The 25,466-nt window shown below is 48.7% G+C and overlaps 1 protein-coding gene across 1 annotated transcript in view; it reads right to left on the bottom strand.

The window, feature by feature from the left end:
* The window catches only part of LOC147113712 (DNA replication ATP-dependent helicase/nuclease DNA2-like), a 63,756-nt gene that overhangs the window by 33,085 nt on the left and 5,205 nt on the right, over positions 1-25,466 (bottom strand). The window contains exons 3-7 of the mRNA XM_085995026.1: positions 25,154-25,318; positions 20,708-20,891; positions 18,661-18,809; positions 14,348-14,479; positions 13,724-13,946 (exon numbers count right to left, since the gene is read on the bottom strand). Coding sequence (XP_085851152.1) covers positions 13,724-13,946; positions 14,348-14,479; positions 18,661-18,809; positions 20,708-20,891; positions 25,154-25,318 — 853 coding nt within the window. The remainder of the gene's footprint in view (positions 1-13,723; positions 13,947-14,347; positions 14,480-18,660; positions 18,810-20,707; positions 20,892-25,153; positions 25,319-25,466) is intronic.

Genomic DNA, 25,466 nt, shown 5'->3' with positions numbered 1-25,466 from the left:
CAACACCAGGATGAGAATTTTAAATCGGAGGCATTGCTGGACCGGGAGCCAATGTATGTTAGCGAGCACAGGGGTGATGGGTGAACGGGATTTGGTGCGAGTTAGGATACATCAGAATTTTGGATGAGCTCAAGTTTACAAAGGTTGGATGGTACGAGGCCAGACAGAAGAGAGATAAAATAGTAACGGTTGGAGGTGGCAAAAGCATGGATGAGGTTTTCAGCAGCAGATGGGCTGAGGTGGACAATGTTACCGAGGTGGAAGTAGGCAAACTTTGTAAAGAGAAATGGAGTTGGAAGCTCAGCTCAGGGTCGAATAGAATGACGAAGTTGGAAATAGTCTGGTTCAGTCCGAGACAGGGAGGGGGATGGAATTGGTGGCAGGGGCCAAAGACAATGGCTTTGGTCTTACCAATGTTGAACTGAAGGAAATTGTAGCTCATCCAAGACTGGATATTGGACATGTAGTCCAACAACAGAGTCAGTGGGGGGGGGGGAAAGAGGGTCAAGAGAAATGTTCCCTCTGAGCTGCGCGGCCGTGCAGCAATGGGAAAGGTCCTGCACAGGCCATTCACCGGCTTCTCCATTATAAATACCGTGCATGTGCGGAAATTTAATGGGACCGCGCACTAAAAGAAACAGGCCGCGCAGAACACAGTGTGGCTTACAGGGAACATTGGTCAGGAGAGGAGGTGGAACTGGGTTTCAATGTTCAGGTGGAAGCTGACCAGAATGATCCCGGGGCTAAAAGGGTTAAACTATGAGGTCAGGTTACATAGACTAGGCTTGTATTCCCTCAAGTATAGAAGATTAAGGGGTGATCGAATTGTTTAAGGTGACTATAGGAGTTGATAGGGTAGATAGAAACTATTTCCTCTGGTGGGAGTGTCCAGAACAAGGGGGCATAATATTAAAGTTAGAGCTAGGCCATTCAGGGTGAAATCAGGAAGCACTTCTTCACACATAGAGTAGTGGAAATCTGAAACTCTCTCCCCCAAAAAGCTGTTGAGGCTAGGGGGTCAATTGAAAATTTCAAAACTGAGACAGATGGATTTTGTTAGGCATGGGTAATAAGGGTTACGGAACCAAGGCAGGTAGATGGTGTTAAGATACAGATCAGCCATGATCTCATTGAATGGCAGAACAGGTGCGAGGGGCTGAATGGCCAACTCCTGTTCTTATATTTCAACAATGTCAACTCGTATGATCAGAATTTAGTGGGAAAGGATTCAAGGATGCAGGAGGTGGGTCGCACGGACAGGATGAGCTCAGAGGACAAGAGGGGCGATGGAACAGAAATTAAGGACTTGGAAATTAGTATGGAAAAATGGGTGGAACTGAAAGTGCAAAAGGCTCCGGGTCCTGATGGCTGGATCTTGGGATACTGAGGGATGTCACAGAGGAAACAGCAGAGGCTCTGACCACAATCTATCAAACATCCTGAGATAGGGAAGTTGCCTCAGGGACTGGAGGATTACCAGTGTGACACCTCTGTTCTAAAATGGAGAAAGGGATAAACCAAGGAACTGTAGACCAGTCAGCCTAAGATCAGTAACAGGTAACCTTCTAGAGTCCATAATACAGGATAAAATTAATACTCAAGTTCTAAATTAACCCAGAAGGACATGGGTTTATTAAGAACAGTCAGCACGGATTTGTAAAGGCAAGTCATGCCGTATAAATTGAATAGAGTTCTCTGAGGAAATCATGTATTGTATTGATAAAGGACATGAGTTAATTTTTAAAAGGTATTTGATCAGGTGTCATGTAGGAGCTTGTCGATAAAATTAAGACATGTGATATTAGAGGGAGGGTGGCAGCAATGAAAGGAAGCTGGTTAAAAGGACAGAAAACAGCAAGCAGTGGGTGAGGGTTTTCTCTCTCTACAGTGAGAGTCAACACCTTCAGGAACTGTACCCCAGAGAGAGTCGGCACCTTCAGGAACTGTACCCCAGAGAGAGTCGGCACCTTCAGGAACTGTACCCCAGGGGGAGTCAGCACCTCAAGAACTGTACCTCAGGGGGAGTCAGCACCTTCAGGAACTGTACCCCAGAGAGTCAGCACCTTCAGGAACTGTACCCCAGAGAGTCGGCACCTTCAGGAACTGTACCCCAGAGAGAGTCAGCACCTTCAGGATCTGTACCCCAGAGAGTCGGCACCTTCAGGAACTGTACCCCAGAGAGTCAGCACCTTCAGGAACTGTATCCCAGAGAGAGTCAGCACCTTCAGGAACTGTACCCCAGGGGGAGTCAGCACCTTCAGGAACTGTACCCCAGGGGGAGTCAGCACCTTCAGGAACTGTACCCCAGGGGGAGTCAGCACCTTCAGGAACTGTACCCCAGGGGGAGTCAGCACCTTCAGGAACTGTACCCCAGAGAGAGTCAGCACCTTTTGGAACTGTACCCCAGAGAGAGTCAGCACCTTCAGGAACTGTACCCCAGAGAGAGTCAGCACCTTTTGGAACTGTACCCCAGAGAGAGTCAGCACCTTCAGGAACTGTACCCCAGAGAGAGTCAGCACCTTCAGGAACTGTACCCCAGAGAGAGTCAGCACCTTCAGGAACTGTACCCCAGAGAGAGTCAGCACCTTCAGGAACTGTACCCCAGGGGGAGTCAGCACCTTCAGGAACTGTACCCCAGGAGGAGTCAGCACCTTCAGGAACTGTACCCCAGAGAGTCAGCACCTTCAGGAACTGTACCCCAGGGGGAGTCAGCACCTTCAGGATCTGTACCCCAGAGAGAGTCAGCACCTTCAGGAACTGTACCCCAGGGGGAGTCAGCACCTTCAGGAACTGTACCCCAGAGAGAGTCAGCACCTTCAGGATCTGTACCCTAGAGAGAGTCAGCACCTTCAGGAACTGTACCCCAGGGGGAGTCAGCACCTTCAGGAACTGTACCCCAGAGAGAGTCAGCACCTTTTGGAACTGTACCCCAGAGAGAGTCAGCACCTTCAGGAACTGTACCCCAGAGAGAGTCAGCACCTTTTGGAACTGTACCCCAGAGAGAGTCAGCACCTTCAGGAACTGTACCCCAGAGAGAGTCAGCACCTTCAGGAACTGTACCCCAGAGAGAGTCAGCACCTTCAGGAACTGTACCCCAGGGGGAGTCAGCACCTTCAGGAACTGTACCCCAGAGAGAGTCAGCACCTTCAGGAACTGTACCCCAGAGAGAGTCAGCACCGTCAGGAACTGTACCCCAGAGAGAGTCAGCACCTTCAGGATCTGTACCCTAGAGAGAGTCAGCACCTTCAGGAACTGTACCCCAGAGTCAGCACCTTCAGGAACTGTACCCCAGAGAGAGTCGGCACCTTCAGGATCTGTACCCCAGAGAGAGTCAGCACCTTCAGGAACTGTACCCCAGAGTCAGCACCTTCAGGAACTGTACCCCAGAGAGAGTCAGCACCTTCAGGAACTGTACCCCAGCGAGAGTCAGCACCTTCAGGAACTGTACCCCAGAGAGAGTCAGCACCTTCAGGATCTGTACCCCAGAGTCAGCACCTTCAGGAACTGTACCCCAGAGAGAGTCGGCACCTTCAGGATCTGTACCCCAGAGAGTCAGCACCTTCAGGAACTGTACCCCAGAGAGAGTCAGCACCTTCAGGATCTGTACCCCAGAGAGAGTCAGCACCTTCAGGAACTGTACCCCAGCGAGAGTCAGCACCTTCAGGAACTGTACCCCAGGGGGAGTCAGCACCTTCAGGAACTGTACCCCAGAGAGAGTCAGCACCTTCAGGATCTGTACCCCAGAGAGAGTCAGCACCTTCAGGAACTGTACCCCAGAGAGAGTCAGCACCTTCAGGAACTGTACCCCAGAGAGAGTCAGCACCTTCAGGATCTGTACCCCAGAGTCAGCACCTTCAGGAACTGTACCCCAGAGAGAGTCAGCACCTTCAGGATCTGTACCCCAGGGGGAGTCAGCACCTTCAGGATCTGTACCCCAGAGAGAGTCAGCACCTTCAGGAACTGTACCCCAGAGAGAGTCAGCACCTTCAGGAACTGTACCCCAGAGAGAGTCAGCACCTTCAGGAACTGTACCCCAGAGAGAGTCAGCACCTTCAGGAACTGTACCCCAGAGAGAGTCAGCACCTTCAGGAACTGTACCCCAGAGAGAGTCAGCACCTTCAGGAACTGTACCCCAGAGAGAGTCAGCACCTTCAGGAACTGTACCCCAGAGAGTCAGCACCTTCAGGATCTGTACCCCAGAGAGAGTCAGCACCTTCAGGAACTGTACCCCAGAGAGAGTCAGCACCTTCAGGATCTGTACCCCAGAGAGAGTCAGCACCTTCAGGAACTGTACCCCAGGGGGAGTCAGCACCTTCAGGAACTGTACCCCAGAGAGAGTCAGCACCTTCAGGAACTGTACCCCAGAGAGAGTCAGCACCTTCAGGAACTGTACCCCAGAGAGAGTCAGCACCTTCAGGAACTGTACCCCAGAGAGTCAGCACCTTCAGGAACTGTACCCCAGAGAGTCAGCACCTTCAGGAACTGTACCCCAGGGGGAGTCAGCACCTTCAGGAACTGTACCCCAGAGAGTCAGCACCTTCAGGAACTGTACCCCAGGGGGAGTCAGCACCTTCAGGAACTGTACCCCAGAGAGAGTCAGCACCTTCAGGATCTGTACCCCAGGGGGAGTCAGCACCTTCAGGAACTGTACCCCAGGGGGAGTCAGCACCTTCAGGAACTGTACCCCAGAGAGAGTCAGCACCTTCAGGAACTGTACCCCAGAGAGAGTCAGCACCTTCAGGATCTGTACCCCAGGGGGAGTCAGCACCTTCAGGAACTGTACCCCAGAGAGAGTCAGCACCTTCAGGAACTGTACCCCAGAGAGAGTCAGCACCTTCAGGAACTGTACCCCAGAGAGAGTCAGCACCTTCAGGATCTGTACCCCAGGGGGAGTCAGCACCTTCAGGAACTGTACCCCAGAGAGTCAGCACCTTCAGGAACTGTACCCCAGAGAGTCAGCACCTTCAGGAACTGTACCCCAGGGGGAGTCAGCACCTTCAGGAACTGTACCCCAGGGGGAGTCAGCACCTTCAGGAACTGTACCCCAGAGAGTCAGCACCTTCAGGAACTGTACCCCAGAGAGTCAGCACCTTCAGGAACTGTACCCCAGGGGGAGTCAGCACCTTCAGGAACTGTACCCCAGAGAGTCAGCACCTTCAGGAACTGTACCCCAGGGGGAGTCAGCACCTTCAGGAACTGTACCCCAGAGAGAGTCAGCACCTTCAGGATCTGTACCCCAGGGGGAGTCAGCACCTTCAGGAACTGTACCCCAGAGAGAGTCAGCACCTTCAGGAACTGTACCCCAGAGAGAGTCAGCACCTTCAGGAACTGTACCCCAGAGAGAGTCAGCACCTTCAGGATCTGTACCCCAGAGAGAGTCAGCACCTTCAGGATCTGTACCCTAGAGAGAGTCAGCACCTTCAGGAACTGTACCCCAGAGAGAGTCAGCACCTTCAGGAACTGTACCCCAGGGGGAGTCAGCACCTTCAGGAACTGTACCCCAGAGAGAGTCAGCACCTTCAGGAACTGTACCCCAGAGAGAGTCAGCACCTTCAGGATCTGTACCCCAGGGGGAGTCAGCACCTTCAGGAACTGTACCCCAGAGAGAGTCAGCACCTTCAGGAACTGTACCCCAGAGAGAGTCAGCACCTTCAGGAACTGTACCCCAGAGAGAGTCAGCACCTTCAGGAACTGTACCCCAGAGAGAGTCAGCACCTTCAGGAACTGTACCCCAGAGAGAGTCAGCACCTTCAGGAACTGTACCCCAGAGAGAGTCAGCACCTTCAGGAACTGTACCCCAGAGAGAGTCAGCACCTTCAGGAACTGTACCCCAGAGAGAGTCAGCACCTTCAGGAACTGTACCCCAGAGAGAGTCAGCACCTTCAGGAACTGTACCCCAGAGAGAGTCAGCACCTTCAGGATCTGTATCCCAGAGAGAGTCAGCACCTTCAGGAACTGTACCCCAGAGAGAGTCAGCACCTTCAGGAACTGTACCCCAGGGGGAGTCAGCACCTTCAGGAACTGTACCCCAGAGAGAGTCAGCACCTTCAGGATCTGTACCCCAGGGGGAGTCAGCACCTTCAGGAACTGTACCCCAGAGAGAGTCAGCACCTTTTGGAACTGTACCCCAGAGAGAGTCAGCACCTTCAGGAACTGTACCCCAGAGAGAGTCAGCACCTTCAGGATCTGTACCCCAGAGAGAGTCAGCACCTTCAGGAACTGTACCCCAGAGAGAGTCAGCACCTTCAGGAACTGTACCCCAGAGAGAGTCAGCACCTTCAGGAACTGTACCCCAGGGGGAGTCAGCACCTTCAGGAACTGTACCCCAGAGAGAGTCAGCACCTTCAGGAACTGTACCCCAGGGGGAGTCAGCACCTTCAGGAACTGTACCCCAGAGAGAGTCAGCACCTTCAGGATCTGTACCCCAGAGAGAGTCGGCACCTTCAGGAACTGTACCCCAGAGAGAGTCAGCACCTTCAGGAACTGTACCCCAGGGGGAGTCAGCACCTTCAGGATCTGTACCCGAGAGAGAGTCAGCACCTTCAGGAACTGTACCCCAGAGAGAGTCAGCACCTTCAGGAACTGTACCCCAGAGAGTCAGCACCTTCAGGAACTGTACCCCAGGGGGAGTCAGCACCTTCAGGATCTGTACCCCAGGAGGAGTCAGCACCTTCAGGAACTGTACCCCAGGGGGAGTCAGCACCTTCAGGAACTGTACCCCAGAGAGAGTCAGCACCTTCAGGATCTGTACCCCAGAGAGAGTCAGCACCTTCAGGAACTGTATCCCAGAGTCAGCACCTTCAGGAACTGTACCCCAGGGGGAGTCAGCACCTTCAGGGACTGTACCCCAGAGAGAGTCAGCACCTTCAGGAACTGTACCCCAGGGGGAGTCAGCACCTTCAGGAACTGTACCCCAGAGAGAGTCAGCACCTTCAGGAACTGTACCCCAGGGGGAGTCAGCACCTTCAGGGACTGTACCCCAGAGAGAGTCAGCACCTTCAGGAACTGTACCCCAGGGGGAGTCAGCACCTTCAGGAACTGTACCCCAGAGAGAGTCAGCACCTTCAGGAACTGTACCCCAGGGGGAGTCAGCACCTTCAGGAACTGTACCCCAGAGAGAGTCAGCACCTTCAGGAACTGTACCCCAGAGAGAGTCAGCACCTTCAGGAACTGTACCCCAGGGGGAGTCAGCACCTTCAGGAACTGTACCCCAGAGAGAGTCAGCACCTTCAGGAACTGTACCCCAGAGAGAGTCAGCACCTTCAGGAACTGTACCCCAGAGAGAGTCAGCACCTTCAGGAACTGTACCCCAGGGGGAGTCAGCACCTTCAGGATCTGTACCCCAGAGAGAGTCAGCACCTTCAGGAACTGTACCCCAGAGAGAGTCAGCACCTTCAGGATCTGTACCCCAGGGGGAGTCAGCACCTTCAGGAACTGTACCCCAGGGGGAGTCAGCACCTTCAGGATCTGTACCCCAGAGAGAGTCAGCACCTTCAGGAACTGTACCCCAGAGAGAGTCAGCACCTTCAGGAACTGTACCCCAGAGAGTCAGCACCTTCAGGAACTGTACCCCAGAGAGAGTCAGCACCTTCAGGATCTGTACCCCAGAGAGAGTCAGCACCTTCAGGAACTGTACCCCAGAGAGTCAGCACCTTCAGGAACTGTACCCCAGAGAGAGTCAGCACCTTCAGGATCTGTACCCCAGGGGGAGTCAGCACCTTCAGGAACTGTACCCCAGAGAGAGTCAGCACCTTCAGGAACTGTACCCCAGGGGGAGTCAGCACCTTCAGGATCTGTACCCCAGAGAGAGTCAGCACCTTCAGGAACTGTACCCCAGAGAGAGTCAGCACCTTCAGGAACTGTACCCCAGGGGGAGTCAGCACCTTCAGGAACTGTACCCCAGGGGGAGTCAGCACCTTCAGGAACTGTACCCCAGGGGGAGTCAGCACCTTCAGGGACTGTACCCCAGAGAGAGTCAGCACCTTCAGGAACTGTACCCCAGAGAGAGTCAGCACCTTTTGGAACTGTACCCCAGAGAGAGTCAGCACCTTCAGGAACTGTACCCCAGGGGGAGTCAGCACCTTCAGGAACTGTACCCCAGAGAGAGTCAGCACCTTCAGGAACTGTACCCCAGAGAGAGTCAGCACCTTCAGGATCTGTACCCCAGAGTCAGCACCTTCAGGAACTGTACCCCAGGGGGAGTCAGCACCTTCAGGAACTGTACCCCAGAGAGAGTCAGCACCTTCAGGATCTGTACCCCAGAGAGAGTCAGCACCTTCAGGAACTGTACCCCAGGGGGAGTCAGCACCTTCAGGAACTGTACCCCAGAGAGAGTCAGCACCTTCAGGATCTGTACCCCAGAGAGAGTCAGCACCTTCAGGAACTGTACCCCAGAGAGAGTCAGCACCTTCAGGAACTGTACCCCAGGGGGAGTCAGCACCTTCAGGATCTGTACCCCAGAGAGAGTCAGCACCTTCAGGAACTGTACCCGAGAGAGAGTCAGCACCTTCAGGAACTGTACCCCAGAGAGAGTCAGCACCTTCAGGGACTGTACCCCAGAGAGAGTCAGTACCTTCAGGAACTGTACCCCAGGGGGAGTCAGCACGAGTGCAATCGCATTGAGTTTAAGCAGACTTTGCTTAGTGGCAGAAAAAGTCTTTTAAGTGCATTTACTGAATTCTAGTGAGTAAAAAAGTGAATTATTTGAAGTAAGTTTAATTTTTTTTTTTTTTTTTAAAAAGAGTAAATTAAGCTGCTCGGGAGTTGAAACCGGAAGTCGAATCCGGGTATAAAAAGGGGCGGGCTTAGAGCTGCAGGCTGAGTGCGGTCGCATTGAGTGTACGTAGAGTTTGGTAAGTGGCAGAGTTCGGGCAAGTGGGAGGTGAGGGGGTGCTTGTTGCTCTGTTTTGCTTCCCTCCCTCAGGCTAATCCAACACTGCGGACGTGGAGCAGTGAGACAATTCAACCGGATCGGTCCCCCAGACAGCTTCCACGAGGGAGGTTGGTGATCAACTGGTTGGTAGGTTCTCTTCCTTCTCTTCTATACCTTTAAGTTGGTAAGTCCTATTAAATAGTGGTGTAATATTATCATCTATATCGGGGCAGAGGGTCTTCATAACTAATAATAAGAAATGTAATTAATTACACAGATATGGGTGAACAGGTGATGTGTCACTGTTGCGAAATGTGGGAGCTGGTGGACCCCATTGAGGCTCACGGTGATTACATTTGCGATAAGTGTTTGCTGCTAGAGGAACTCAATCTCAATGTTAAAGAGCTTGAGACCGAGCTTCAGACACTGCGACACATCAGGGAGGGGGAGAAGTTCCTGGACTCTATGTTTCAGGAGATGGTCACACCTATGAAGTTAATTACTGCAGATGTAGTCCGTGGTCAGGGACAGGACGGTGTGACTACGAGTGAGGAAGGTACAGGGATCCAGGATGTAGTGTTGAAGGAGCCGCAGCCCTTGCTCTTGTCAAGCAGGATTGAAGTTCTTACTCCCTGTGAGGGCAGGAGCAGGGACGATGAGCAACCTGGCCACAGCACCGTGGTGCAGGGGGCCATTCAAGTGGAGGGAGTAAAAAGAAATGTTGCAGTGGTAGGGGACAGTATCATTAGGGGGATAGATAGGGTTCTCTGCAGTCAAGAGCAGGAGTCCCGAAGGCTGTGTTGCCTGCCAGAGTTAAGGACATCTCTTCTGGGCTGGAAAGAAACTTGGAGTGGGAGGGGGAGGATCCAGTTGTCGTGGTCCATGTTGGTACAAACGACGTAGATAGGACAAGGAAGAAGGTTCTGTTAAAGGAGTATGAGCAGCTAGGGGTCAAATTAAAAAACAGAACCTCAAGGGTAATAATCTCTGGGTTATTACCTGAGCCACGAGCGAATTTGGCTAGGATAAATAAAATTAAAGAGTTAAATGCGTGGCTCAAAGACTGGTGTGGGAGAAATGGGTTTTGCTTCTCGAGACACTGGCACCAGTACTGGGACAGGAGGGAGCTGTTCCGTTGGGACGGACTCCACTTGGCCAGTGCTGGGACTAGAGTCCTGGCGAATCATATAACTAGGGCTGTAGAGAGGGCTTTAAACTAATTAGTGGGGGGGAGGTTTCTAGAGAGCAAATAACAGAAATGACAACGGAGAAGGTCATAGACTTAGGTAGCAGTGGGGAAATTTAAAAACAGAACATGTCAGGAAGGGACAGAAGGTATGGAGTAAAAGGTAAAGTAGTAAAAGGGGAAAAAACAGGAACTAAGTGTCACAAAACATATTTGAAAGTTCTTTATCTGAATGCACGTAGCATTCGTAACAAAATGAATGAGTTAACGGCATAAATAACTACATATGGGTATGATCTTGTGGCCATTACAGAAACATGGCTGCAGGGTGACCATGACTGGGAATTAAACATACCAGGTTATTTAACAATCAGGAAGGACAGGCAGGGAGGGGAGGTGGGGTGGCTATGTTAATAAAGGAAGGAATCACTATAATACAGAGAAATTATATTGGGTCAAAGGAGCAGGATAGTGAAACAGTTTGGGTAGAGATAAGGAATAATAAGAGGAAAAAAACACTAGTGGGCGTAGTCTATAGGCCTCCGAACAGTGGCAACTCTGTTGGATGGAGTATTAATCAGGAAATAGTTGAGGCTTGTAATAAGGGAACAGCTATAATTATGGGGGATTTTAACTATCATATTAACTGGACAAATCAAATTGGGCAGAGTTCATTGAGTGTATTAGGGATGGGTTTCTTGAGCAGTATGTAACTGAACCGACCAGGGGGCAAGCAACCTTAGATTTGGTCCTGTGTGATGAGACAGGATTAATTAAAAATGTCCTAGTAAAGGATCCCCTTGGAATGAGTGACCATAACATGGTTGAATTCTATATTCAAGTAGAGGGTGAGAAGGTTGGATCTCAAACAAGCGTGCTGAGCTTGAATAAAGGAGACTATGAAGGTATGAGAGCGGAATTGATTAGAGTGGACTGGGAAAATAGATTAAAGGGTAAGACGATACATGATCAGTGGTGTACATTTAAGGAGTTATTTTACAACTTCCAAAAAATATATATTCCACTGAGGAAAAAAGGGTGTAAAAGAAAAGATAGCCATCCATGGCTAAGTAAAGTAATTAAGGATAGTATCCGACTAAAAACAAGGGCATATAAGGTAGCCAAATCTAGTGGGAGGATAGAAGATTGGGAAGTCTTTAAAAGACAGCAAAAAATAACTAAAAGATTGATTAAGAAAGGGAAGATAGATTATGAAAGTAAATTAGCAAAAAATATAAAAACAGATAGCAAAAGTTTCTATAGTTATATAAAAAGGAAAAAGGTGGCGAAAGTAAATGTTGGTCCCTTTGAGGATGAGACTGGGAAATTAATGGTGGGAAACATGGAGATGGCAAAAACGCTGAACAAATATTTTGTATCAGTCTTTACAGTAGAGGACACTAAGAATATCCCAAATAACAACAGAAAATGCTGGAAAAACTCAGCAGGTCAGGCAACATCCGTGGAGAGAAATTTGAGTTGACGTTTCGGGTTTGACCCTTCTTCAAAACTGGAGAGAAAAGGAACTAGAATATCCCAACACTGGACAAACAGGGGGCTCTAGGGGGAGAGGAGCTAAATACGATTAAAATCACTAAGGAAGTGGTACTTGGTAAAATAATGGGACTTAAGCCGGATAAATCCCCTGGACCTGATGACTTACATCCTAGGGTCTTGAGGGAAGTGGTGATAGGGATTGTGGATACATTGGTAATAATTTTCCAAAACTCCCTGGACTCAGCAAAGGTCCCGGCAGATTGGAAAACTGCTAATGTAACACCCTTATTTAAAAAGGGTAGTAGGCAGAAGGCTGGAAACTATAGACCTGTTAGCCTAACATCTGTGGTTGATAAAATGTTAGAGTCCATTATTAAGGAGACAGTAACGGGACATTTGGATAAACATAATTTAATAGGACAAACTCAGCATGGTTTCATGAAGGGGAAGTCATGTTTGACAAATTTGCTTGAGTTCTTTGAGGAAGTAACATACAGGGTGGATAAAGGAGAACCAGTGGACGTAGTGTATTTAGACTTCCAAAAGGCATTTGACAAGGTGCCACACAAAAGATTATTGCTCAAGATAAAAAATCACGGGATTGGGGGTAATATTCTGGCGTGGGTGGAGAATTGGCTCTCTAACAGAAAGCAGAGAGTTGGGATAAATGGTTCATTCTCAGACTGGCAATCAGTAACTAGTGGTGTTCCACAGGGGTCAGTGCTGGGTCCCCAACTCTTAACAATCTATATTAACGATTTGGAGGAGGGGACCGAGTGTAACATATCAAAGTTTGCAGATGATACAAAGATGGGAGGGAAAGTAGTGAGTGAGGAGGATATAAAAAACCTGCAAAGTGACACAGACAGGCTAAGTAAGTGGGCAGAGATTTGGCAGATGGAATACAATACTGGAAAGTGTGAGGTTATGCACATTGGCAGGAAAAATCATAGAGCAAGTTATTATCTTAATGGCAAGAAACTGGAAAGTACTGTAGTACAAAGGGATCTGGGGGTCCTGGTGCACGAAACTCAAAAAGTTAGTATGCAGGTGCAGCAAGTGATCAAGAAGGCCAATGGAATGTTGGCTTTTATTGCTAGGGGGATAGAATATAAAAACAGGGAGGTATTGCTGCAGTTATACAAGGTATTGGTGAGACCGCACCTGGAATATTGCATACAGTTTTGGTGTCCATACTTAAGAAGACATACTTGCTCTCGAGTCAGTACAAAGAAGGTTCACTCGGTTAATCCCGGGGATGAGGGGGTGGTCATATGAGGAGAGGTTGAGTAGATTGGGACTCTACTCATTGGAGTTCAGAAGAATGAGAGGCGATCTTATTGAAACATATAAGATTGTGAAGGGGCTTGATCGGGTGGATGTTCCCAATGATGGGTGAAACTAGAACTAGGGGGCATAATCTTAAAATAAGGGGCTGCTCTTTCAAAACTGAGATGAGGAGAAACTTCTTCACTCAGAGGGTGGTAGGTTTGTGGAATTTGCTGCCCCAGAAAGCTGTGGAAGCTACATCATTAAATAAATTTAAAACAGAAATAGACAGTTTCCTAGAAGTAAAGGGAATTAAGGGTTACGGGGAGTGGGCAGGAAATTGGACATGAGTCTAGGTTCGGAATGGTCATGGCCCTGTGGGTAGTGGAGCAGGCCCAGGGGCCGTGTAGCCTGGTTCTGCTCCTACTTCTTGTGTTCTAATTCTGTATTAGATTTCAGGAGATGGTTTTATTCCTGTTCCTGGCTGGGGTGGAGATCGCCTTTACAGAAGGTAAGTACTGTAGAAAATATAGGGACAGAGTGATCTCCTGGAAGAGTTTCGATCGCCTAGATGGGTCGGAGAGGAATTTCCCAGATTTTTTCTCCCAAATTGGCCATTGGGTTTTTTTAATCTGGTTTTTCGCCTCTCCCGGGTGATCACATGGGTTCGGGTGGGATGGAGAGTGATAGAAGATTTGCGGTTAGGATCAGATCAGCCATGATCTTATTGAATGGTGGAGCAGGCTCGAGGGGCCGATTGGCCTACTCCTGCTCCTATTTCTTATGTTCTTAGCACCTTCAGGAACTGTACCCCAGGGGGAGTCAGCACCTTCAGGAACTGTACCCCAGAGAGAGTCAGCACCTTCAGGAAGAGTACCCAACGAAGCTGAGTCACATACCTGACTTCTGTGTTCCACCGAGTTAGATTCTTTTCCAGTTTTAAGCTCCAAAGGCATGATTCTGGTCTGGGTCCTGGACTTGCGGTGAATTTTAACAGTGGCTGTTACATCAATCTTGCCCTTTAAGCCAAACTTCGGGGACCAAATATTCTCTTCAATGTCTTCAATATCAAGCACTGTGATACCACACACTGAATCCGTGAACAGGCCACGCTCACTGGGGCTAGGAAAAATATCAGAAGATATTACATCACATTTAAGCTTAAGCCACAGATAGCGGGGACCTGCGTGGGAGCAGGGGTGGGGCAGGCAGGGGCCAGGTGGGCAGGGGGCAGGTGCAGGGACAGGCTGGGGAGGGTGGGCAGGGGGAAGGTGCAGAGCTCCCTTCCCCACTCACACCTTCTAATATCATTTCATTCCGTTTCTCTGCTGTGTCCGGTGCTCCCCAGCCAATAGGTCACTTGCACCTTAGGTAGGTTATGTTGCCAAGAAAAGGTCATTAGAGTGGGAGTATAAACACCAGCAGAGACAAGTTTCTGTGCTGCAGATTCTATTCCGCTGCACCTTGCTTGCTCAGTGCACCAACCTGCACACTAAGTGTAATAGATATGGAACACCACATACAGTTTAAGCTGCAATTGCTGTCTGCCAGACTGAGGAGAATCATGCATGAAGTCTTGAGCCCAGGTCACCATCGACGGGAGGTATTCTTCTGCCGCTTGCATCATATCTGCTTGACTCAGATTCAAACTGTACCTGTATTTCAAAAACAAGTCAAGATCAAGGTTAGTCCAAAGACCTGAAGTGGGATCCCTCGTGAGTTTATCCAGTGAATAGCTGAACCATGTGAAGGGCCGAATGGCCTACTCCTGCTCCTATCTTCTATGAACCAGGAAGGTGCCATGTTTAAACTCCCAAAGCAGCAATAGGGATGTTACCTTTGGTCTTCGTTCCTGTGTGTTATGGAGAGTAAATCAGTGAGGATTTCCACTCCTGAATACCATGCAGCAGCATGGATAGGCTACAGTTAGGGTCAGCATTGATAAAGCACGTTTAACATAGAAAAACTCAAGGCACTTTAAAAGGGCGAGAGGCGGGAGACTACTACATAACCCACGCTTCAGCTCACAGCTTAATAGCGACATATTCGAAACCAAAAAGTGGGCACTGCCCAGTGAAGAGTGTATGCCAATGTCAAGTTTTTCCACAAATTTTTAAACGCCCCAATTACAGCCACTAATATTCAATGTGAATGATGTCCCTGGGCACACTTGCACCTCTGGGACTGCATTCACATTGGAACTCTGATCAAACGGGTTCCTGACGTTCCGGCTCCTATTCTTTCTCTCAGTAAAAGAAAGCAAAGTCATATTGAGGGAACGATATGCCAGTTTCCACACAGTGAGATAATCTGCAAATACAAACATTTAACTAGGTCTTTAATCCTTTAGGGTCTTGTACCCCTTCTGCTGTCTGACCGTAAACCTGAGTGGCATAAGAAATCAGGAGCTCAACGTGTGGGAGAAACAAGGCACTGCTTGGGACTGCGGCCTTCGAATAGTGACTCATACCGTCCTCGCCCAGTGAAAGTCACCCGCCCTCCGCCCAGTGAAAGTCACCCGCCCTCCGCCCAGTGAAAGTCACCCGCCCTCCGCCCAGTGACAGTCACCCGCCCTCCGCCCAGCGCCACCCGCCTTCCGCCCAGCGCCACCCGCCCTCCGCCCAGCGTCCCCCGCCCAGCGTCACGCGCCCCGCCCCCGCCCCGCCCCGCGTCACGCGCCCCGCTCCCGCCCAGCGTCACGCGCCCCGCCCAGCGTCACGCGCCCCCGCCCAGCGCCCCCGCCCAGCGTCACGCGCCCCGCCCTCGCCCAGCGTCACGCGCCCCCGCCCCGCGTCACGCGCCCCGCCCCCGCCCAGCGTCACCCACCCCGCCCCCGCCCAGCGTCACCCACCCCGCCCTCGCCCAGCGTCACCCACCCCGCCCTCGCCCAGCGTCACCCACTCCGCCCTCGCCCAGCGTCACCCACTCCGCCCTCGCCCAGCGTCACCCACTCCGCCCTCGCCCAGCGTCACCCACTCCGCCCTCGCCCAGCGTCACCCACTCCGCCCTCGCCCAGCGTCACCCACTCCGCCCTCGCCCAGCGTCACCCACTCCGCCCTCGCCCAGCGTCACCCACTCCGCCCTCGCCCAGCGTCACCCACTCCGCCCTCGCCCAGCGTCACCCACTCCGCCCTCGCCCAGCGTCACCCACTCCGCCCTCGCCCAGCGTCACCCACTCCGCCCTCGCCCAGAGGATTTATTCATAGCTCATCACCAAAATACGAGAATCTACAGGGAGGACTCACCCTGCAAACATCGATCCTGGCGCAGTACTCATTGGACAGCCAGTTGAATGTGTAACAATGGTGACAGTGAGATACCGTCACTCAGGATGCTCACCAAAGGTATTACAAACAAAGTCTTTGGATCGTCGGATTATACACATTTCAAGCCACTAAAATCTTCCAGAAATGTTTACAGCACAGGTGGTGACCATTCGGCCCATTGTGTCTGTACTGGATCTTAGCTTAACTACTCCAAAACACATCCCTTTGTTAGAAAGTATCAGCCTATCTTGTTCAAATTGGAGAGTCCTTCAAATGGAAGTCTTTGGAACGATATAGATAGGCCAGGGAGCTAACATGGACTGAGAGAAAAATAAACAAACCAGAACACAAGGATACGGTTACCCCCAGACTCGACTATTCCAATGCTCTCCTGGCCAGCCTCACACCCTCCATGTCCCGTTCACCCATCTTCACTGATCTACATTGGCTCCCTGTCCAACACCTTCGCTTGAAAATTTTCATCCTTGCGTTTGAACCCCATCGTGGCCTTGCCCCAGCTCTATATCCATACTTTCAACCACCCCCACCCGACTCCACTCCAGAACATTCTGCTCCTCGAACTCCAACCCCTCTCTCCTTCCCTTTGCCCAGCCACCTCGACCTCATTCTCTGGAATTCCCTCCCTAAACACCTCTGTCTCACCATCTCCCCCTCCTCCTCTAAGCCCATCTTTTACACTTAATTGATATAGTTACACATAATAACTACTGTACAATCTACAGTGTCAATGTTACTGTTCAGTCATTCTTTTACATTTTGATAAAGTTGTTTAGCAGTTAAAGCCTGAGGCACAGGGTTATTCTGCTGGCTTCTAAAGTCAAAGGAGATCCCATGAGGGTGCGTGGTAAAACCTGTAAAACGAAATAAAGTGGAAAGTTCTCTGTTCATTCCCTGGGCAAACTACTAATTTACCCCAATATCTGGAAAATTGGAAAAACTCTCTCTGGCTCAGAAGGATGGTCTGAAATGCTAGAGCCAAAATATTTTTTGAAGTAAATAAGAGCCCCCAAAACATAACAGGACTGAGGTGCAGATGAGAGTTTTAAGTGAGCTGAATAGATTCCATAGCACTATTCAAAAAGGATCAAGGAATTTATGCTATCCTTGTCAACATTCCTTCCCCCAACCAACACAACTATAAAAACAAATTAGCCCGTTATTCATTTCATTTGTTGTTTATGGGATCTTCTTGAGTGGAAATTGGCTGCTGCGTTTGCCAATATAACAGTAACCGCACTTCAAAATAATTCATTGGCTATCCTGAGGATGTGATAAGGTTCTATTATAAGTGACAGTTCTCCCCAGTTTACTCAAACGTGCGAACTCATGTGGGGTGTAGTTCCACAGTACGAGCAGCCTTGGTCCACATATATCCCCAGGCAGTGAGGAGTGGAGGATATTCAACTGTGGCGGGCCTTACAATTCAGTTTAATCTGGTCTTCAGCCGACATGTACATTCCAGCAGGACCCATGGACAATGATCAGGAGGGAGTCCTGGGTCATTTTCTCTCTCCCTCACTCAGGGGCACCGAGGACAGTTGTAGCAATTTGCCTGTTGCCGTGGATGAGATTGGCCCGTATTTTCCGATGCCTGCGGGTGTGTACGAGCTGTGTACACACACGTAGGGACATCGGAAATGCCGGTTTCAGGCATGCGAAGTGCATGTGCTGAAAACCAGCATTTCCGATCTGTCAAGAATCATCTTGACAGATCGGACGCCTGCCCTGGAGAAGGGCTTCTGCAGGTGGGGGGGGGGGGGAGGGAGGAAGAGTTTTGCTTTCTGCAGAACCTCCGCCCGCTGAAATCACTTAAAAATCTTACGCCTGGTAAAAGGTGTAAGGCCTGCTTTTACCAGCATAAGAGTTTTTAAAAGTTTTTAAAAATGTATCACTTATTTTTAATTTTAAAATACTTTTAAAAAAGGTAAGTTTATTTTTAGCCCCTTAAAAACCTTTAATTATTTTTTTCAAAAAATTTAATTTGTTTAAAATATTTAATTTAATGTAATTTCAACTCATTCTAAAAATGTGATGGTTTAAAAAAAAATTATTTAATGTTTTAGTGTCTTTTTGAGGTGATCTCCATTCATACTTTTGACAGGTCTATCTGTCAAAAGTATGAAGGGGGATTCCCTTCTTTCATTGGTTCACCTGGCCCACGTGATCCCAGGGACACTTGTGAACCGCCTGCGCCGCTGGGATACCTGGGCTCTGTGCATTTCGACTATGGAGAGGCCCAGGAGCAGAAGTGTCCGGACCTCGGAAGCCCTCAGGTAAGTGCATAGATTTTTTTCCGATGGGAGGCATCCGCACGCAGGAAGCCCCCTATCGGAAATTACGGGCCATTAGGTTAACAGACCAGGAACCAAACTTGGACCTTCTGGTGCATATGGTTGAGCAACAACCAAGTCAGAATCCTCACCCACTCAGCCAGTGCAGAAAGCTGCATTTCACATCTTAAGGTCATAGTTGTAGCAAACATTACCAAGTCCTCCAGCTAATAAAGTATTTCCACTAAAACCGCAAGAAGTGAGACAAACACTGCTTACATCTCTCCCAAGTACTTTGGGGCATAAACTGTTTCAGAGGTTATTTCTTCCAGCCCATTCTGTGTAAACCTGTTGCTCCTTGCTGCTTTTTGAAAGATCTCGTGAACTAAAGTGCCGACTAGCATCTGTCTCGTTCCTTTTTCACAGGCCTTGAAAACAAAAACAAGAATGAAAATATTCATCAAAAAGTAAAGGAAAATCTTTTTCTTGGAGTTGCACACAAACTGGTCTGCACAACACTACTAGATATGACAACATAATCAAACTTTCCCTGGCTGCAAACTGTGGGCGTGTGTAACGAGGAGTGTGGAGATACTACAACTGCTCATTAAGGAGTGAGTTATTGTACTACAGTAACCATGGAAATCAAAATCACAATGCAAGCAGAAAACAAACCTGCAGTGGACGATCGTAAAGCTCAGTCACTGACCTAGTCTAGGCCCTGTGTGACTGCACCAAACTCCAGTCTCAGCAATTATTTTCAAAATAGTGTCACACACACCCAAAACATGCGAGACACGGAGCCTCACACACACACAGAACAGACACGGAGCCTCTCACACACACAGAACAGTGAGAGACACAGAGAGACACACGAAAGAACAGTGTGTCACACACACACATACGAAATGAGACAAGACAAGGCAGTGGTGAGGTAGAGCCAGCCTGAAAACAGGAGCTGTGCCAACAGCCAGAGAATGAGGAAAGACAGCTGGAAAGTCAAATACAAACTCCTTGTATATATCCGTCTAATATCTGGACGGGCACGAGGTATATAACAGAATCTAACAGCGGAAAAACAATAAAACCTCACTCACAAAATGACTGCCATGTTTGTTAGAGGTTCATAGTTTTGTTTTTAATGAATAAGCTTAGTGAAAATTGCCAACAATTCTCAAGAGTTGGCACAGAACCTGTGCTCTCTCTGGTTTCAGATGGAGGGTTTAGAATGGGGCCCAGAGCAAACTTTCTGCCCACCACTTCCCTTACCAGCATTAACTACTCCACGTGTCCCCTTGTTCCCAGCCCATACCCTGGAGCTACTCACTAACTTTAAATATGACACAAGCAGCAGCCCGAACTCAAACTCAATTGCACTGCAGCGGGGTCAGCTAGCCCAGACACGGCTGCAGGGTCCAAGCAACCACTCAGCATTCTAGGAAAGAAGCGAGTGAAACATGAAGCTGATTGGGGTGCAACGTTGAATCTTGCTCGTGTTACCCATTAAAAAAAAGGAACTGAAGCAGCTGAGGTCCACCTGTAAACAGCTTATCCGAACATGTAACTAACTGCAGGCTGTGTGCCTATCGTACAGGCGCAGTACAGACACAAACCTCATGTTCCTGCAACAAGGATGCACCACTGAACCTTCTCCAGTCAGAGGCCATCTCAGCACCAGGTGGAATCTAGCACCGTAAGTAATTCCACTCCCCCCCTAACAACCACCCAGGAAGACTGCTTCCAGGGGACAGAGTCGACAAGGCTTTGAATACTGGGTCAGCTGTGGCTCAGTTGGTAGCACTCTCGCCCAAGTCAGAAAGTTGTGGGTTCAATTCCCATTCCACAGACTTGAGCACAAAAATCTAGGCTGACACTCCAGTGCAGTGCTGAGGGAGTGCTGCACTGTCGGAAGTGTCATTTCTCGGGTGAGTTATTAAACCGAGGCCCCGTCTATTCTCTCAGGTAGACGTAAAAGATCCAGAATTTCATAGAAGAGTAGGGGAGTTCTCCCCAGTGTCCTGGCCAATATTTATCCCTCAATCAACATCACTAAAAACAGATTATTTGGTCATTATCACATTGCTGTTTGTGGGAGCTTGCTGTGTGCAAGTTGTCTGCCATGTTTCCTACATTACAACAGTGACTACACTTCAAAAAGTACTTCATCAGCTGTAAAGCGCTTTGGTGGTTGTGAAAGGTGCTACATAAATGCAAGTCTTTCTTTCTTTTAATGTAGGGAGGAACTGAAGTGTACTTAACTGCACTAATGGTTGGCTGGCTATTCATAGAACACATCCTCAGAAGGATACAGGTTTGTAAATCTCACCTTAAATCTCTCGTTCAGCACAGCCCTGCGCATGCACCGGATACTGTTTGCAACGCTTGTCCCAGAAATAAGGTGGTCAGGGCTCACAACCAGGTACCCAGAATCCCTGCTTATTATCCAGGTATCCGAGTGCTTCTCTCCTTCTACCTGAACCGTGTCCCCGGCTTTGACTTCAACAGTGTCCCTGAAATCGATAGCAGACTATCTCAAAATATATCTAGATTCACTCGACAGCTGGATTATGAAGTATCAAGGTCATTGCAATCAGTTCAATGCAAAAAAAAAATACTGTGGCCGTTGCAAATTTAAACTAAAAACAGAAAATGCTGGAAACGCTCAAATGGGGCAGGCAGTATCTGTGGAGAGGGAAAGAGTCAACGTTTCAGGTCGATGACCTTTCACCGTGTAGCAATAACCTGGCTCCACAGTTGAGAGGTTTATTCTGAAGCTGGTTTATCTCTACCCCTTGCCCCCGACACCAATGGTTCAAGAAACAGAACCCTGTCAATCCTACTCTGACAACACTTGAAGGGAGTGAGAGGAGTAAAAAATGTTTCCTGCAGTACATTCCGCCTTCCTAGTGTCGCCCATGTCCCAAGAATAGAAAGAGTGGACAGACTGAAATAAATTCAAAGGGATTTTGATAGAATGAAATAAATGCAAGCCGATATAGATGCATTCGTAATAAGGTGGATGAATTAGCTGCGCAAATAGATGTAAACGAATATGATATGATTGGGATTACGGAAACATGGCTCCAGGGTGACCAAGGCTGGGAACTCAACATCCAGGGGTATTCAATATTCAGGAAAGACAGGCAAAAAGGAAAAGGAGGTGGGGTAGCATTGCTGGTTAAAGAGGAGATTAACACAATAGTAAGGAAGGATATTAGCTCTGATGACATGGAATCTGTATGGGTAGAGCTGAGAAATACCAAGGGGCAGAAAACGTTAGTGGGAGTTGTATACAGACTCCCAAACAGTAATGCCAAGGTTGGGGATGGCATTAAACAGGAAATTAGAGATGCGTGCAATAAGGACACAGCAGTTATCATGGGTGACTTTAATCTACATATAGATTGGGCTAACCAAATTAGTAACAATACTGTGGAGGAGGAATTCCTGGAGTGTATACGGGATGGTTTCCTGGACCAACATGTCGAGGAACCAACTAGAGATCAGGCCATCTTAGACTGGGTATTATGTAATGAGAAAGGATTAATGAGCAATCTTGTTGTGTGAGGCCCCTTGGGGCGGAGCGATCATAATATGATCGAATTCTTCATTAAAATGGAGAATGAAGTAGTCCTGAATTTAAATAAAAGAAACTATGATGGTATGAGGCACGAGTTGGGTAGGATGGATTGGGGAGCGTTACTTAAAGGGTTGACGGTGGATAGGCAATGGCAAACATTTAAAGCTCGCATGATGAACTACAGCATTTGCTCATCCCTGCTTGGCATAAAAATAAAACAAAAAAGGTGACTCAACCGTGGCTAACAAGGGAAATTAGGGATAGCATAAGATCCAAGGAGAGGACATATAAATTGGCCAGAAAAAGCAGCAAACCTGAGGATTTGGAGCAGTTTAGGATTCAGCAAAGGAGGACAAAGGGATTAATTAAGAGGGGGAAATAGAGTAGGAGAGTAAGCTTGCAGGGAATATAAAAACTGACTGTAAAGCTTTTATAGATATGTGAAGAGAAAAAGATTGGTGAAGTCAAGCGTAGGTCCCTTGCAGTCAGAATCAGGGGAATTTATAATGGGGAACAAAGACCAATTAAGTACATACTTTGGTTCTGTCTTCACAAAGGAGGACACAAATAACCTCCCAGAGATGTCGGGGAACATAGGGTCTAATGAGAGGGAGGAACTGAAAGAAATCAGTATTTGTAGGGAAATGGTGTTAGGGAAATTGACGGGATTGAAGGCCGATAAATCCCCAGGGCCTGATAATCTATATCCTAGGGTACTTAAGGAAGTGGCCCTAGAAGTAGTAGATGCATTGCTGGTCATCTTCCAAAATTCTATAGACTCTGGAACAGTTCCCATGGATTGGAGGGTAGCTAATGTTACCCCACTATTCAAAAAAGATGGTAGAGAGAAAACGGGGAATTATAGACCGGTAAGCCTGACATCAGTAGTGGGGAAAATGCTAGAGTCCATTATAAAAGATGTAATAGCAGAGCACTTGGAAAACAGTGACAGGATCGGACAAAGTCAACATGGATTTACAAAAGGTAAATTGTGCTTGACTAATCTACTGGAATTTTTTGAGGATGTAACTGGTAGAATAGATAAGGGAGAACCAGTGGATGTGGTGCATTTGGACTTTCAGAAGGCTTTCGATAAGGTCCCGCATAAGAGATTAGCGTGTAAAGTTAAAGCACAAGGGATTGGGGGCAAGTTACTGACTTGGATAGAGAACTGGTTGGTAGACAGGAAGCAAAGAGTTGGAATAAACAGGTCTTTTCCCGAGTGGCAGGCAGTGACTAGTGAGGTACCGCAGGGATCGGTGCTAGGACCCCAGCTATTCACAATATATATTAATGATCTAGACGAGGGAACTAGATGTAATATCTCCAAGTTTGCAGACAACACAAAGCTGGGTGGGCGTGTGTGCTGTAAGGATGATGCCGAGAAACTCCAGTATGATTTGGACAGGTTGGGTGATTGGGCAGATGCATGGCAGATGCAGTATAATGTGGATAAATGAGAGGTTATCCACTTTGGTGGCAAAAACAGGAAGGCAGCTTATTATCTGAATGGCAATAGATTGGGAGAAGGGGAAGTGCAACGAGACCTGGGTGTCCTTGTGCACCAGTCACTGAAGGTAAGCATGCAGGTGCAGCAGGCGATTAAGAAGGCAAATGGTATGTTGGCCTTCGTAGCGAGAGGGTTTGAGTACAGGAACAAGGATGTCTTACTGCAGTTGTACAGGGCCTTGGTGAGACCACATCTTGAGTATTGTGTGCAGTTTTGGTCGCCTTATCTGAGGAAGGATGTTCTTGCCATGGAAGGAGTGCAGTGAAGATTCACCAGACTAATACCTGGAATGGCAGGAATGACGTATGAGGAGAGATTGGGTCGATTGGGCTTATACTCGCTGGAGTTTAGAAGAACGAGAGGGGATCTCCTTGAAACTTATAAAATTCTAACAGGACTAGACAGACTAGATGCAGGAAAGATGTTCCCAATGGCAGGGGAGTCCAGAACCAGGGGTCACAGTCTAAAGATAAGGAGTGAGCCATTTAGGACAGAGATGAGGAGGAATTTCTTCACCCAGAGAGTGGTGAACCTGTGGAATTCTCTACCACAGAAGGCAGTTGAGGCCAATTCATTAAATATATTCAAGAAGGAGTTAGATCTATTTCTTAAGGCTAAAGGGATCAAGGGATATGGGGAGAAGGCAGGGACAGGGTACTGAGTTTGGATGATCAGCCATGATCTCATTTGATGGCAGAGCAGGCTCGAGGGGCCGAATGGCCTACTCCTGTTCCTATCTTCTATGTTTCTATAGACTTAGAGGGCTTTTAATATGTGTGAGCACTAAAAGACGGCTGGGTTCTGGGGCTGACCATGGTGAAGTCAGATACAGACCTGCACTCCACCATTCTGCTACAATGTGGGCATCTGTAAGAGAGAGCCGTGTGCAAAGCATAACTAGGGGCTGTGGCTTGCTACAGGTCAGTGAGAAACATGACACCCCATCAGCAAGCTGGCCACACTGAGTGTAGGGAATCTTCTCTCACCTGCACCACAGGTAGATTTCGTGTTGTTGGACCTCCAGTTTATCACTCAACATTAAAGCATTGGTTTGTGCAACTTTTCCCACACTGCATGTATCTGGTGACTCGTTCTTTTCTGGCTTCGATGACCTTTAGGTGACCGGTGACAGCATTCTGTAAAATGTGATCATTTGTCCAACTAGTGTCTCACTAAGTCCCATCACCTTTTGTACTCCGGGCTGCAGAGGTGTGTACCTCAGGGCCACATACAAAGTTTAAATCATCCCCATTAATTCCCACACACCTCCAGCTGCTGATACCAACATCTGGGTCTTCTCTTTCATGATTCATCCACCAATGAGGCAAAAGCACAAAAGTCAGTCCAGTTCCAAGCTTCCAGGTCCATAGAATTCAAGCAGAACAAACCAGCAAATACCAGCCACACAAACAGGCCCGCTGCCCGGGGCGGGACTGCCCGCTGCGGACTACCCACTGCCGGACTGCGAGGGCCACTGACTGCCGTGGGGGTCCACCCAAAACAGCCTGGGGTCCACACGGAACTCCCACCACAGCAAGTGAGCAGCACAGGACAAATGGAAGCAGAGCCCCACGTATAACACCTGCTGTGTCAGCAGTTTCAGCCAACACGCTGGAGAGCGGTTGGTTGAGAACACTGAGAATCTGCATGTACAGAAGAGCAAAAATACTGGAGCTCCTTACCAGTCATCTTTCAGAACACACCGCTCTGTCCCACCGCTGCCCGGCTGGCTCGCTGTAATGGTCAAATGTTTCTCTGGATCACCATGGGGACTGAGGACTTCATTCACCATCACCACTTGGTGCCGGCCCTTGTAGACTGTTATACCGTCACCTGAACACTTCTTACTGAAGATGGAGATAAGCAGAAGGACAATTATGTACAATTTTAATCACACTGGTGAAAAATCTCGCTCAATTCCGCACTCCGCTATCCGTCATCACACCGTAACAGCAATCAGAAGGGAAGCTCTCCCGATGGCCTACTGGGTAAATA

The sequence above is a fragment of the Somniosus microcephalus genome, chromosome 8, assembly GCF_052327205.1.
Source record: "Somniosus microcephalus isolate GS21.2 chromosome 8, FLI_Smic_1.0, whole genome shotgun sequence".
NCBI lineage: Eukaryota > Metazoa > Chordata > Chondrichthyes > Squaliformes > Somniosidae > Somniosus > Somniosus microcephalus.
The sequence above is the reverse complement of the archived record's forward strand: the minus strand, read 5'-3'. Positions and strand labels throughout refer to the sequence as shown.